This window comes from Lepisma saccharinum, chromosome 4 (assembly GCF_977018435.1).
Source record: "Lepisma saccharinum chromosome 4, izLepSacc3.1, whole genome shotgun sequence".
Taxonomy (NCBI): domain Eukaryota; kingdom Metazoa; phylum Arthropoda; class Insecta; order Zygentoma; family Lepismatidae; genus Lepisma; species Lepisma saccharinum.
The window spans coordinates 111,743,651-111,759,247 of NC_139232.1; the positions used below are offsets into that span (position 1 = coordinate 111,743,651).

The window sequence follows — 15,597 nt, forward strand, 5'->3', positions numbered from 1 at the left end:
TCTCTCTCTCTCTCTCTCCGTTTCTCTTTTTCTTCACTGCCACTTTCGCGCTGGAGCTACCACAATAGGGAAACTGTAATGGAAACCTGTAAAGCCATATGGGACATGTATGTGATACTCAATTTATTTGACACACCATACCGAGATCACAGATGTGGTGTCTGATTTGGTAGCTTCCGTGATGCATTGTTTCAAACGTCCAGCATTGTCAATGCGCACAACGTTAAATGCTTTGCCTGACAGCACAGAAGTGTGACCACTCAAGGCGTGAAGCTGAAAGTTGTTTGTGTCTTTCAATGCAATGTTATGGCAGTTTCGAACCACAACATGACTTGTGGATACAATTTACTTGCACAATTTCCTGTTTGTTTCTGGATTTCTCTTTCAACAATGAATCCCACACGTGTAGAAAGATAAGTAAGTAGTGGAGGCCCCTTTTGTGGAAACGTTTTTTGCTGCACCGCAAAAGTGGTTGCGTTTTGCAGGTTCATTTCACGCACGTAACATTTGCTGTTAGGAAGAAGAAAAAGAATAGGGGTAGTCGTATGGTTATAGTGTTGCCATCCCATCTCTTTTCCCATAGAGTGAGAGATGGCTACATGCGTGATTCATTTCATGTATCTACGAGTAGCAGAGAAAACACGGAAAAGATATGTTGGGCTGTTCATCCCATCAGAGAATATTACTGGGAATGAAACATAACAAGACGCCAACTGAGAATGCAAATTTACTATTTCCAAAGTATACAAAATGGAGACGTTTTTCTGTGGCTTATTTAGTAGGATGCACTTGTTTCGCCTGAAACATAAATTGTCGATCGACTTTTTATCACAAATGTGGAAGATTCACAACACAGCATCGGAAACATCTGAAATTAAACAGGAATATTGACAGAGTTGAATCTGTATCAATATTTATTTTTTTGTACTAAGGCAGCAGACGTGCGCGATCTTTTTACTAACAAGGGAGGTTATCTAAGTGTCCCCCTACGATTTCCATGAAACTTGGCAAGTGTATAGAGGGTCCCAAAGGAAGAAATACGTGTTTTTTTGTTTCGGCTAAAAAACTGTTCTAGGGGACAACAGCCCCCTCAAATGTCAAGATGAGGACAAATTGACGTGGGGATCTGACCCCTGTGTCCCCCTCCGATTTCCATGAAATTTGGCAGGTGTATAGAGGGACCCTATGCCCCCTGTTTCTTCCTATGCCATATTTACGTGGTTTCGGGGTCAGATCCCCACTTCAATTTCTCCTCATCTTGACATTTGAGGGGGGATTGCCCCCTAAAACAGTTTTTTAGCTGAAACACAAGAACACGTATTTCTTTCTTTGGGCCCCTCTATACATCTGCCAAGTTTAATGGAAATTGGAGTGGGACACAGGGGTCAGATCCCCGCGTCAATTTGTCTTCATCTTGACATTTGAGGGAGTTTTGTCCCCTAAAACTGTTTTTTTAAGCTGAAACACAAAAACACGTATTTCTTCCTTTGGGCCCCTCTATACACCTGCCGAGTTTCATGGAAATCGGAGGGGGACACTTTGATAACCTCCCCTGTAAGAAAAAAAATAAAAATCTTATACTCTTCCGATGATCGCTCCCAAATAGATTTCCTCTTATTCTCCTTATCTATAAACCGTTCGGTATCTAGACCTAATCCATCATCATCTGACACAATCTAATTCCCATGAAAAGAGGTGCGGTCGGCTACAGTGATTTCTCAATCAGTCGACGGCATAAGAAGCCGCGTTAGACGCCTTGTAGTTAGAAAATGTAGAAGAATATTTTCAAGTAGCTCTCCAATTGTCCTCACGATGCTAAGCCAGCGTGGAAATTTTAGGGCTCCCATCGGGAATCGAAACCGGGACCTCTTGCACAAAAGGCGAGAGCACTAACCATTTGGCTACACGGGAACCGTACACCCAATTGTCAACTTCACTTCCACGTAGTACACCCTGGACTACATTTTGCACTTACGAGGCTCTGGCGACTGGCCCCATGGCGAGTTGTGTGTTGTCCTGTGTTTTGACCTTATGTGTGCTGAGTGCCTCTTAACAGCCTCAGCTTTTAATACTTACGACACGACATTACAGTTATGTTATTTTAGTTATGGTAAGGGGCTGGACCCCTTATAAAGTGACGGGTTCAAAATAGCCTAAGCGCTGACGCACCGAAAATTTTAAATTCAAATTCAAAATATTGAACAACGTCACACACTTTGGCAACGCAAGGATAAGATTACACGGCAAGCAGCTGATTGCATCACCTGCTCCCTCCGCACGTGGCTTAAAATTCGACGACAGCGCCACAGGAGTGTTTCTTCTTCCTCAAGCTGTGAGTATGAACATTATAGCGCCAAAAGCAGCGGCCTAAAGTTCAGTGGCGGATATCCAGAAGCTGCAGTTGGGAGGGGGCGAATTTCAGTCGAGTGCCTCACCTAACCGAGAATCAACTTTAACGTACACTTGCACAGTTTTATATAAACAATAGTACTGTGAACAGGAATCGAGCTGACTTCCCCGTTCTAGACATTAGAGTATTTTTTGCGAGAATTGAGGTTCAGGACTGGAATAGATGATTATTTGGTATGTCGTTATTACAATTCTTCCAATTACACGGTAAATTTAACGATCAGATAGGAGTAAAGTGAATAAACAAAGAAACAAAAATCTATTATCTCAAGGATCCCTGATTCGGTTCTCCTACTAGCCTATCATGAACATGAAGTTGGTTTAAATCAAACTTTAAAAAAATAAATAAATAAAAAACATTCTCGAGCCTGTTAAACTTGATGATAAAATACAAGACTCAGAGTCTTAAAAAGTATTAGGCATAATAAAATATTCAAAAACTTGCCAGTTGGGAGGGGCCATCGCCCCTATCGACCCCCGTGGATCCGCGCCTGCTATAGTTATGAAAGATGCAAAATCAATATTGCAAATAAGAAATAACTAATCCAATATCGTTGTTCAAGCTGAGTCGCTGTGTACAAAACTGATAAAATATATAGATAAGAGCGTTTCCGATTAAGTACACATCGCAACCCCCAGGAGTGCCAACACGAGGGGAATATGGCGCAGGTTGCGCCATCGAGATTTTTTGGAGGGATTTTTTACCTTCAAATAATATAAAATTCAACATTTACATATTTTTTCAAAATATATGTAAAAATTGTTCACCTTAAATGCACCATATTTAATGCATTAGGTGAAGAAAAGAAGGTGTTCAAGGGTATTATCGAATGGATGGGGGGGGGGAATATCCAACTCTTACATATTAGGCCTTAATTGACTCGTGGGTTCTGGGGGGGGGGGGTACGTTGGGGGGACAGTATCCAAGTATAGCTCTTAGATTATGGTGGATATTTTAGTTAGCATTAAATTGGGATTGAACATTAAATTGAGGTGGGATATCCAATTCTTGTGTTTTACTATTGTCTTATAGGCTACTGTTGCGGAAATTCTGATGTGGAGACTGAGAATTAATTTTTTGGAGGAGGCAATATCCACTCTTCAATATTAACAGTAATAAAATTGGCATGGAAATTTTGGTGGTAGGATTGAGTATGAAATTTAAAGGGAAGATAGGAAGCTCTTGATAAAGTATTAAATGTTAGATTGTCAAGGGATTTCTGTAGTGGAGAGAGAGTTCGAACATTAAATTTTGGAGACTGTATTTAGCGATATGGTATCCACACGTTTTCGGCCCGGAACGTGTGAAAAGAGAAGCAGGAAAAGACTAAATATCTCGGGATCCTAAGAAAGTATTGACACCCCATTAAATTAATATTCTTGAAAGCCTGCAAAGAAATGAATGTAAAAATTTTCTTGCTCTCAATCATGTGTTGCGTGAATGCGTGTTTGCCGCATTACTTAAGTGAATGTGAAGTTTTATACTACTGCATTACAAGACATAAGCGATATTCTCGATGTTAATTAATAACATCACTTCTTAAGATATAATGCTTTGGTTAGTATACTGCTTAATTTAAAGCAAGTGCATCATTTGTAACAAAAATATATCGAATTAGCGTTTCTAACTTCATGTCACAGAAAAAGTTTACGTTAACAAGTTACATTTGCACTGAAGATAAAATCCACTTAATTATTGTTATGAGTTACTAAAATATATTTACCCCAAGAAAACGTGGGTGGGGGGGGGGGGAGTTCTTTGAAAGAAAACCCGTATTATGTCATTGACCTGAGCTTAAGACTTTCTAGCTAGGTTTCTGTAATGTCTCGCGAAACAGAATCGGTCATGCAGCTGGAGTATGTTATTTGGTTTGCCAAGGTTGAATTTTCTATCTTTATCTTAGGTTGTGGAACAAGTTGCGTTAAATACTCAAATTGTGAGTTTTATAAACCCACTCACAAACACTATTTTTACATAATTTAATTTACTACATTTAACCAATCAATGTGCTAGCTTTAAGTTTTTTTCGAAAATCGAACATTAAAAAAACATGGACAGTTTAACATGGTATTTCATTCAAATAAATATAATTTATTATGTATTCAACAAAAATATTTTGTGGGGATTATGATGAACGATTTTAGGGGCGGTCTTGAGTGATGGGCATCCCTGTTTATGGAGGAGGGGCAGATCGAGTATGTTCAGTAAAGCTGAGAGAAAAGTTACTTTCGGTAGACACGCTGTCGTAATTAAATACTCTGTGGGGATTACGATGTGGTTTGAGTGCACGGATGATAAGATTTTTGGGGTGGGGGGAGACACATGATATGATTTGGGGGACGCATGACATGATTTTGGGGGGATTGCGCCATTGGCCTTGGGGTGGATGGGCACTCCTGGCATCCCCCGTAGCAACGTGCAAGAGACTGTTCTTTTTACACTTGCAGCCTGGTGAAGAAACACTTCAGAACCGAACAGTTAACCCCTCTTAGCAGCGAACGATGTTTCTGCTGTACTACAAAGAAGTCCTCTTCCTTTGCACAGCCGGACTTCTGTGAATGTGCTGGAGGTTTGTGGGATGCAAACGTGACTCATATCTTCAGCAGCTTTTTTTGCCTTCTTGTTTTAGCCTTGTGGGAAGGAAAGAAGACAGATCTTGCTTCTTGCAGTTATGCAGTGGAGATAAAATAATACGGTACTGTGTTTGCAAGGGACAAGCTGGTGCACTTTCCCTATTCGCAGCGTGCAGTCACGGACAGTTCTGGGTGGTTTCGATCTTACTGAAAGTCAATGACTACCCCGAAAGGGTAGGTGGAAGCCGGGCATTTGCCTTTTCTCGGAGATATCTGGAAAAGAACAATGAAATTCGAATGGTGATATTTTATTGCAAACAATTCTGCTTTCCGTGACTTACAGGCTATAAGTTACAGCAATTACTGTCAGGTCTAACAAAATTACGAAAGAACACAGAGAATCTTTTGTACTCCTGTTGTTCGGGACTGAAAAATACACCACTTCCGGACCAGTCTCGGGATGGGGAAGATTTCGAAATTTCCAGACGCGGTGAAAAGCTCGAATTGATTGGTTGAGTTGGTGTTTTAAGTCCACTTTATGCACAATAAGGCTAATTTGGACTGGACCTACAGTTTAAAGTGGGATCCGAACCACTATGTGCCTCCACCGCACTTCCGGAATAAAAAAACTGTTAATTTCAAGAAATTTTAGACACTTCTAGCGCAAAAACTACCAAGAATTAACAATTTTCAAATACGATCCTTTGGAATTTCTCGCCTGCTAGTGATCCCGAAAAGTCTTTTTTTTTTTACACAGTACCCTTTGACGCGTGAAAACATGGATTATAGGTGCAATGAAGGAGAGCAGATTAAATGGTCTCTGTCTGATAAGTATGCATCGGGAAAAATGCAAAAAGACAGAGAATTGTTCATCACCAAAGTGATAGATGTTTGTGGAAAGGAAGCAAGGCGAATCCAGTTTGTATTTCAATAATGGACTCAAGTCAATATCGCCAAGGTATTTTCACTAACAAACTCTCTAGCCGAAGGTTCATGGCTGCAGCAACAAAAGCCTTCCATCTGTCCATATACTGGGTAAGGTCAATCCAATCTTTTCCATCCTTGCCGATTTCTTTTAGGTCCATCTCAACATTTTCCTTCCATCTCTGTCTTGCCCTTCCCACTGGTCTCTTACCATCAGGTTTCCCAACAAGAATCATGTAAACTCTTCTTTCCTCTCCCATTCGTGCCACGTGGCCTGCCCACCAACGTCTTCTTGATTTATTCTAGTAATTCTAATAAGGTATTTCACTCAATTTTAATTTTATGATTTGTAAAATAATAATAAAACGTAAAATACAAGTTGCTTGCTCGTCCTCAGAAATAGTATTGTTTAATTGTTCGTAAACTTGGAAGAAGTGACGTCAACAGTCAAGCGGTCGGCCTTTCAACTTCCTATATCATTAACCACTGATAATTCAAACGCAGCTTGCGTGCATTCCCGCTGCAATTATTTTCCTCGCTGTGATAGCAAGGAGACAATAATCTTCTTGCGTAACATGAACCCAGGGACAGAGGCTCTTGTCGCGCGTTCAATTTTGGTGTCATGTCGTGAAAGCGAAAATTGGGCTTCGATATTACGTCACCCTTTCGGCTTCTGTACCGAACAGGGTCATATCAGCACAGGTGCAGATAGTAGTGGAAACGTTGTAACCACCCAACAATGCTCACGAACCGTTATGTGAAAAGTGGATAAGAATAACTTTGGGTCAAACGATTCCTGAGGGATGCAAAGTCATATACACAGCGCCACAGAAACAAAATTATTTCTCATTGTACAGCATGGCAGTAATTCATTTTGCTTCCCAGGAAAGACGTGGATATTTTGCCGTTTGTCATTTTTTTTATTTCATTATATATTTCACTAGTTCTCATCGTCACAACTACTGTTACGTAAATGCCTTCCGAAAATTAAAGTACGGAAGTTAATTTTGTATGCCGCGTTCACATTTCTGTTGTCATGAGTAGACCTCGGATCTTAGGTTTTAACCTATTTTTTCCTTTACAGGTATGTAAGAAATAATAAGTTATGCCAACGTTTTGTTAAAAAATGCAACAACTCATGAAGTTTTATAGTGGCCAAAAAACCTATTTTGCTTATTAGAACTTATTTTGGGTTTATGCGCCTAAATCAAGCTTTTTTTTAGGTTTTTATATATTTTCTTTAAGGTTTACAGGATTTTTATGTCACACAGAGGCATTTGCTTTGTTTGGTCACCAAAAATTCAATGACGAACGTGTTTGGAACATACTCTCTGTCGATTTCCCTTCCTCCAAGTCCATTGTGATATTTCAAAGTTCTAAACAAAGCAAAATGTCTCGTGCCACTGTTACCTGTACAATCCAAAGTGCAAACTTCTGATCTGTGTGGTCTTGCTCACTTTCGCGTCACTTCGGTGCTTAGTGGCATTCACGCCTTGCAAACTAACATTTCAGCATTGAAGTTTGCAACACTGACTATGTTTTTGTTGAAATATTATTTTCAGCATATAAGATGATCCTCGCAGACAAAATTGCTGAGTTTGACTGTGGATAACATGGAAAAAAGATTGCTGCCTAACTAAACTGTGAAGAGTGGATTTTAATAGCAAATTTCCAATCGTAAGTTCTGTCATCGCCGTAGGGTTAGGCAACCCACATAACATTATGCAAGATAGTGCGTATTTCAGGATATAGGTGTCCCATTTTCATTGCCGGTGACTATACCTAATCAGTATTTTTCAAGAATTTTGAACTATTTTTAAGTTTTTTTGAACCTACTTCAGGATTTTTCGAGCTTAATTATTAGGACCTATTTTAGGATTTTTAGAACCTATTTTAAGGTTTTAGAACCTATTTTAGGATTTTTAGAGCCTGTTTTAGGAACCCAAAAATCCGAGGTCTTGTGATGACAGTGTTGATCAAACGTTTGAATATTGCCACTAAGAAACCTTCACTTATTTCCAAATATTGGTAAGTTGGGAGATACAAATTAATGACGGCCATAATCTCTGAAACTTTTTTGCGTGCTAACCGTTTTCTAAATGCTAGCTTTATTATTCGGGGTAATAGCAAGCTTGCAGAAAATACTGTTGCACGAGCAGTTTTGAATTTGTAAATAACGCAAAAAGGCAACAAGCGAGAATGGTAAGGCCTTCATGAACATGGCTAATTAAGGGCCTCCCCCATGGCGCAGTGGTAGCGTCATTGCTTTGTAATCAAGGGGTCCCGGGTTCGATACCCGGTGGAGGCACAAGTGGTTCGGATCCCACTTTCAACTGTAGGCCCAGTCCCGATTAGCCTTACTGTGCATAAAGTGGACTTAAAACACCAACTCAAACCAAACGAACATAGCTAATTGTGAAGAATTGTATTTGGCATTGGCGGATTTAGCGGGAGGGGCACGGAGGCATGTATTCCTCCCAAATGTTATGGAAAGTAATGACATCGCTGTATCCCAACAAGAAAAAATCGATCAACCCAAGGTAGAATCCTTGCGTGACTTCCCTTCGGTAATATTCTTTGCCAGACAACCAAAGACAAAAATAATTCAATTGGAACTGGATTTTCTGGACACTGGAATGTGCGACTCCGGTAATCGAATTTGGGACAAATTGATAACCTTAATACTACGCCCTTGGGAGGCGATAAAATATTGAGACTGATTATACACATATTTACGCTAATGGAGATCTATTGTAGAAGGTCAAATGCACAATGCAGGTCTTTCCGATGTTTGTGACAGTTTTGGCCTAGAAAATTAATTCTGAACTCTGGTTCTTTCCTTTTCAAATCATTGCTGATTCAAGTACTGCAAAACTGATTCTGCTTCACAGAAACTGGTAACGCTCTTGCCTTGCAATCAAGAGTTCCTTCCGGCCGCCGTGCCGGAGTGGTTAGCACGTTTGTGAGTGTTCATTCATCAATTTCATCATATCAAACATCTCCACCTTCGGAAATTAGCCAAAAGTTGCACGAAAAGCAAAGTAAAATAAAGAAAATCAAATCAAAGAGGTCCAAAGTTGGATTTCCAGTGGAGGCAAGTGGATTGGGCAAGTCTCAATTAGCATATCTGAATTCAAAGGGGGACTAAAACAAACATTGCTACTTTTTTTTTTTTTTTACAAAAAAACTCGCGATATACTATGCTCTGCAACTAGCACGTAGAAAATCTACACATTATATTTCCATTGTTAGACATTATGATATACTTATTGTAGACTTATGCGTATTCTGTGGATCTCTCAGAAAATAATTCTGGATCCGCCTGGTATAGTCGACGCGCTAGCTACGCTTTGAAGTCGACGGAGCGCGCCCACCAGCTGCAACAATCAAATTCACCGCACAGTGTTGCCACACATCTACTCTACGCCACCTTGTCCCTCCGGGCAGAACCACCTTCCCACGGTCTCCACGTTGAAGTTGCAAAGTACGGCAACAGCGTATCCGCAGTCATGTGACTGAGACTCCACGTGGAGTAGACGAGCAGAATAACAGCTGCGCCCATTGGCTGAAGGTTGAGTGTCATTGGACGAAAACAACTCGCCCTCTATTTATCCCCATCCACGTTTGTGGCGGCGGCTTTGTTTAGTTCTTCGACGTTAACGAAGTAAACCCATGGACTATATGTTGCAATATTATTCACTTTGTTGTTGATTACTTCTCCTTCTAATGTTTCTTTCCCCTTCTCTCTCGTTTTCCTTTACTCCCCTCACCCCTCTCTCCCAATCACTCACTGACCCTTGCTATATCCAATTTCCTCTTTCTTTCACTCTTGTATTGATTCTGAAGGCACGCACGCCAGTTTTCTCAAACCTAGATCGGTGAAATTTTATGAAACCGGTGACGAGACGAGATCAATGAAACTTTCTGTGGTTTCCTCACCCCCGTCATATTTCTTAATTTAGCAATTAACAAAAGTTCGGTAATTTAAATCGTTAATTATTTTGACTTTTAATTATAAAGAGGACTAAATTAGTGCTTATTACATTAAGAGAAAAAACAACAGAAAATGTAGTTCTACGTTAAATTAAAGCGAATGAAAGAGATCCAAAGCGAACATGGTTTGCCAAATTTCTTAGCTATTGTCCGAATGCTCTGCCAGGTTGCTGAAATTTTCGGGAGGGACTTTTTTTTAATTTCCGGGAGATTTTTCCCCTCAGGCCACTCCCTGAATTCATCAATGCTCAACCTTGGCATGTCTAAATAATTTGCATCGTCAAGACTTATCTTTCTCGGTTTCGTTTCGATTTCTTACGCGAGAGTTGCCTCGTTACTAGGTCTGAGTCGATACCCCTTTGAACCGATACCCCTTTGAACCGATACCCCTTTGAACCGATACCCCCTTTGAACCGATACCACTTTGAACCGATACTCTCACCGATTCCAACCTATACCGATACTTGAAAATTCTAATTAAGACTTGTTCAAAATATAGATTAATATCATTGATTTTAAGTATTTGAGAATTACATCAGAATATTAAATTACATATTATATTATCACAAAATTAAGTTTTTTTCATACACAACTGGGTGCAAAAAAAAAAAAAAAGAAACTCGAAAGTTTACATAATTTCCAGGATAGTTAAGTATATTCCGCGAAAGTGTCGCAATACTTTCCTCCGCACATCCTACACCCTCGATTTCGAGCACATTTCAAATATTTTCGTCAAAATATAAATTTCTTCTAAGAAATAGCGCGGAAGGTAATTCTTTCACATCTACGTGCTACGAAACTTGTACGTTTTTGTAATATTAAAATTCCTTCCGTACGTAACGTCAACACGGTTTTTGACTTGTGGGATGGGATAATTTGCGACTTGTTACGAACGGAAGGGGAGGGGAGGGTAGTATTCTGTGGAAATGGACAACAAAGACATTTAACATACGACTTAACTTCGACCCGCAATTCAGTGCCTGGCCTTGGGATAAAGAGGTAAGTTACCTTCTGAGGTTTAATTTTTTTGGTAAAAATAGTGTTCAGCAGGTGGCTCCAGCCAGTTTCTAACATGCCTTCCAAAGGGACTCTATAGAGAAAGCCGGGCCGCGGTAGCGGTAGAAGGCGGTAGGTTAATTATCCCAGGGGCGGAGCCCGGAATCGGCGGGAAATTTGGAGCCAGCAATTTTTATGAAATTTCTTGGGGTATGTCCCTGAAAAACCGACTTTTACATATATCCATCGATACGGGTGCAACGAAACTAACATGGTACAGTTCCACCCCGCAACTTCTCAACTTTAAACGACTGTACAGTGGTAAATACTTCTTTCCGCGCTCCAAAATTTTGTTCTTCAGAATTTGCAACACACAAGCTTCATTAAAAAAAAAATTCCTTGCGAAATCGAGGGTGTAGGATGTGACTACGGACCCGACATTTTTGCGGACTGCGTGAAGGACCAAAATACCGGGAAAGTATCGGCAGGTATCGGTATACATTGGCATCGGTATCGGCTCAGCCCTACTAGTTACCAAAATAAAATGTTGAGGTTGACAGTAACGTTAAAGAATAGTAACGGAATCTAGCTCAATAATATCGAATCGCAACAAAGCAGGCACGTAAAGCGAAATGTTACTCAGGCTTGCATGAGGTAGGCGCATTCCACGACCTTTGAAACAAACAATAGGGGAAAAAATCCAACTGGTACATTTTTTTCTTCGTGAATTGCTGTGTGGCAGAGCTTCCTTGTCCTTCGCGAGTTGCGAAACGGCTTCGCTTTGTTCGCATCCGTTTTGTTGGATTGCTTCAAGAGGCCGCTTTACAATTTGAACATGCAGTCGCCTCTTGAAGTGCATAATTAAGGAATGAAGAAATGTACTACCAACCTTGGGTAGCGTGCAGTGGCGGGCGTTTTCTAGGTGAGGGCCAATAACCTTGCTCTTATGGTTGAACTTGACAATTAGATTACGGGCAGTCAGTGTTGCCAATCGTACGGTACTCACGGTACATGTAAGTTAATTTCATGTCTCATACGGACGTACGGTTCAGACCTTCGACTGTTCACTGAAAATACGGTCCTGGAAATAATTTTATGTTGAAGCGATGTGCCAATATTTAATTGCAATGCTAACCTTATGATTCTCATTTACAGCCGGTAAGGATTAGAAATTCCTATCAGAATCGAATGACATGTGTAACTGGGGGAAACCCTGGGGATAAGGCGGTCAGGGGCGTGATGCTGATCACATCACCCCCACTAACGACCGGATCAAGAAAGTGTGGGACGTTACCCTCACACCCCCTATACGCCTTCATGGCGTGGTGCTAAGCACAGGGAAGCCCTTTATTATTATTTTTACCTTTACTTCAAAACATGTCAGTAATGAAGTTCTCTATGGATGTCCCTTCATCAATTTCATATCATCACTCATTCTCAACGTCGCGATTAGCCAAAAGTGGCAGAAAAGCGACGGTAAATAACAAATCAAACCGAATAATCAACAGATATAGTTTGGTTGAAATGTAGGTAAAAATGCCCATTAGATAGGTAATAGTTGTAATAAAACATTAGTTCTATCGACTTTGCTATTTAGGAAACTAATACTACAAAGATAACATTCTGTGTAATGAACTCGGAATCAAGTGGTAATTAATAGATTATCCTCGCTAGCAATTATAAATCTATAACCAATAAACTGGGGTATGTGCAATTATTGTACAGATTACTATCAATGAAACATATTGCTGTTAATGCAGTAAATGTCTTTGTTTCCTACAATCCGTCTTATCAGTGAATAATGGCCACAACCATAATAAAATTGATTGTACGTATAGTTATGTTTACAAGCACTCTATTCGACCCGGGGGGCTTTGCGACAAGTCTCATTAATTGGAACACTAGAAGCTCTTGCGATAAACGCCATGTGGGCTCTGTTGCAAAGCAGCTGAATATTAGCAACAATAAGTTAATCTGAGAACATAGTTTAAAATACATGTTGTTCCATACACGGCCGGCTGCCGCTGAGGCGAGTTGTAAAGCAGATAAAAGACAATCGGACTGTAGTAAGCCTAAAACGTGATTAATGCAATAAGATTTCAATGAAGTATATATATATTTTTAATGTTTTCATAAAATACAATATTGCTGTTGTATCGGAAGGACTTGAATCGAAAACTCATTGTTGATTAGTGTGCTGTGATCTAAGGATTTTAATGCAAAGTTTTTGTATTCGTTGATTACAATAATATTATGTGACGTGCGTGTAAGTATACATTATTTACTTGACGTAGTTTCTTTATTTTCTTACCATGTTTACGTATGATTATGGTATATTCCAAATGACCTTGCTGTTACCAACAAATGCGATAAACAGCACGCAATACGCTATGTTTGAGGGTAGCATAAGCTGCGCATCCATTAAGACTCCAAATGACGATTTGCTGACTTCCAATCGATTTCTTTACACCATCTGTATCGTTCAACAGCAAACACCGGAAAACATTTTATACTAGGCAAACCCAAGTTACTCAAGGTGTTGGTGTGTTGCATATAGTGTTAGGCGTAGTTTCAGGGTTGCCGTGCGCATATTAGAAATTGTGAAACGCATGAGAACGATAAGTAAGTATTATATACAGGGGCCTTACCGGTGGCGTTGCTTAACGTCAACGCCTTGTAATCAAGGGGTCTCGGGTTCAGAATTAATCCAGTTTTTCGAGGGCTCGTAGCGTAGAAACGAAGCGTCAAACAAAAAACGCCATTGACTTAATGACCTCTGTTGTGAAACATTGTGCGGTGACAAGCTGCGCATGTTGATTATACTATGGTTATTTTTTCCATCTATGCCTATTATTGTTCTTCCGGTGTACACATATGTTGGGATGGGGACGGAACGAGACCAAGAACGAGACACGGATTTACTACTTGAGGCGAGACCGAGATAATGCCACCTAGTCTGGACTCATCTATCCCTTGCTCATTGAATATCCAAAACAGTTTCATTTTATATGTAGAGTGGGATCCACAGATATTCCCAAGAAAATTGCCCATCGCTATTTTATATATGGTAGCGTCGTTGCCTTGTAATTAAGGGGTCCCGGGTTCGGTACCCGGTGGAGGCATTCGGATTCCACTTTAAACTGTAGGTCCAGTCCCGATTAGCCTTACTGTACATAAAGTGGACTTAAAACACCAAACCAATCAAACTACTTTATATGTGTGCTGGTGTAGAGGAAATCAACTGTTTCGTTGGCTTTTTTTCTCAATTCTTGAAAGCTTCGCTTCGTAATATTAATGAATCTTCAACCCAAGGTTGACACAGCGCGAGTTGAATATATAAAGGTGGGGTTTATTAGGGCTTGTTAAGTAAACGGTCAATTTCTTACGAGTATACGTCACCAGGAAGTATTGTGTTTGTCAGTAAACGAAAGTTGATTTTTTCAAATAAGATGGTACATTTCTCTGTGGGTAAAACGCAGTATGTTAAGAATGAAAGTAGTAATGGAGGATGAGGAAGATTTAGATCTTCTATGGGCTAGCCACCTTTGTGGCCGAGGATGTTGAATGCTGAACTTAAAAATCTCGACACTCCTAGGTTCGGCACGTGTGCAAGGCAATGGTGTTCCTTAGTGAGTATCAATTTATCAGTTTTATCTCATCATTCATCCTTGTCGCGATTAGACTAAAGATACAGAAAAGCGGCGTAAAATAAAAATACGAATTGAGTTATGTTCACATTTCGAAGGCAAGAACGAGAAAAACTAATTTTACGTTTCGAACAAACTTCATCTTCATGTTTATGTATGAAATTAGTGATTGATTGATTGACTGAACTGGGTTATTTTACGTTGTTTTTCTGATATTTTTGGCTGATCGCGACGATGAGTGATGATATGATGAAATTGGCGAAGGAACACTAACAAGTATGCCTATGCCTAGGCCGAGGTTCGAACCCGGGAACCCGTATCACGCTGTGCTAACCACTCCGACACTGAGGTCGGTTCATTGTTGAAATACTGCTAATTTTGCCACAACAGTTTCTATACGGAAACCCACAAACATCTTCTTGACGTCATATATGGTCAACCAATGGCTGTTCACTGCCCGTGTTTAACTTACCTGCATGTATCCACCTTGACGTGCACTGTAGCCCGTATGGGATCGTCGCCGACACCACAGTCAAAAGTGACGTTATTGGAAAAGCTCGCAGAGCAAGGGGAAAAAGCTGACGGCAGAATGAGACATCGTCGAGCCCGCCTCGGTTTCGCAGAATGGAAAAACTACGCTTGCTACTTGAAAGAATCTTCGAGGCCGAAGCGTCCGGTAAAATGAAAGACTTGTACTCACCATTGCTGGTCGTGAATTTATCCGAGTGGTAGACTGTAAACGTCAAGCATACTGCTCCGACAGCTAAACCCAGCAGCACCACGGGTCGGGAACCGCGCCACATAACTCTGTCCGCTGGTCAATGAAGCCGCCGCACTACTCCCAGCGCGCATGCGTACCTTCGGGCTAGCAGAGCCTTGCGCGTCAATGTTGCCAACCTGTCTAGTTTTGCGCGTCAGTACAGCTACTTTGCAAACAAATGAATCGATGATTCCGGAAGGGGTGACAACGTATCACCCTGCCATGTCCTTGAGACAATAATAATAATAATAATGTTCCATATGCGGGAAGGAAACTAAATGTTGAGTAAAATAA

At 40.5% G+C, this 15,597-nt stretch overlaps 1 protein-coding gene across 1 annotated transcript in view; it reads right to left on the reverse strand.

Annotated features, from left to right (window-relative positions):
* The window catches only part of LOC145986769 (protein Star-like), a 56,382-nt gene extending 41,011 nt beyond the window's left edge, over window positions 1–15,371 (reverse strand). The window contains exon 1 of the mRNA XM_083121157.1: window positions 15,244–15,371. Within this exon, the coding sequence (XP_082977283.1) occupies window positions 15,244–15,346 (103 nt within the window). The 5' untranslated portion in view covers window positions 15,347–15,371. The remainder of the gene's footprint in view (window positions 1–15,243) is intronic.
* Between the last annotated feature and the right edge of the window lie 226 nt (window positions 15,372–15,597).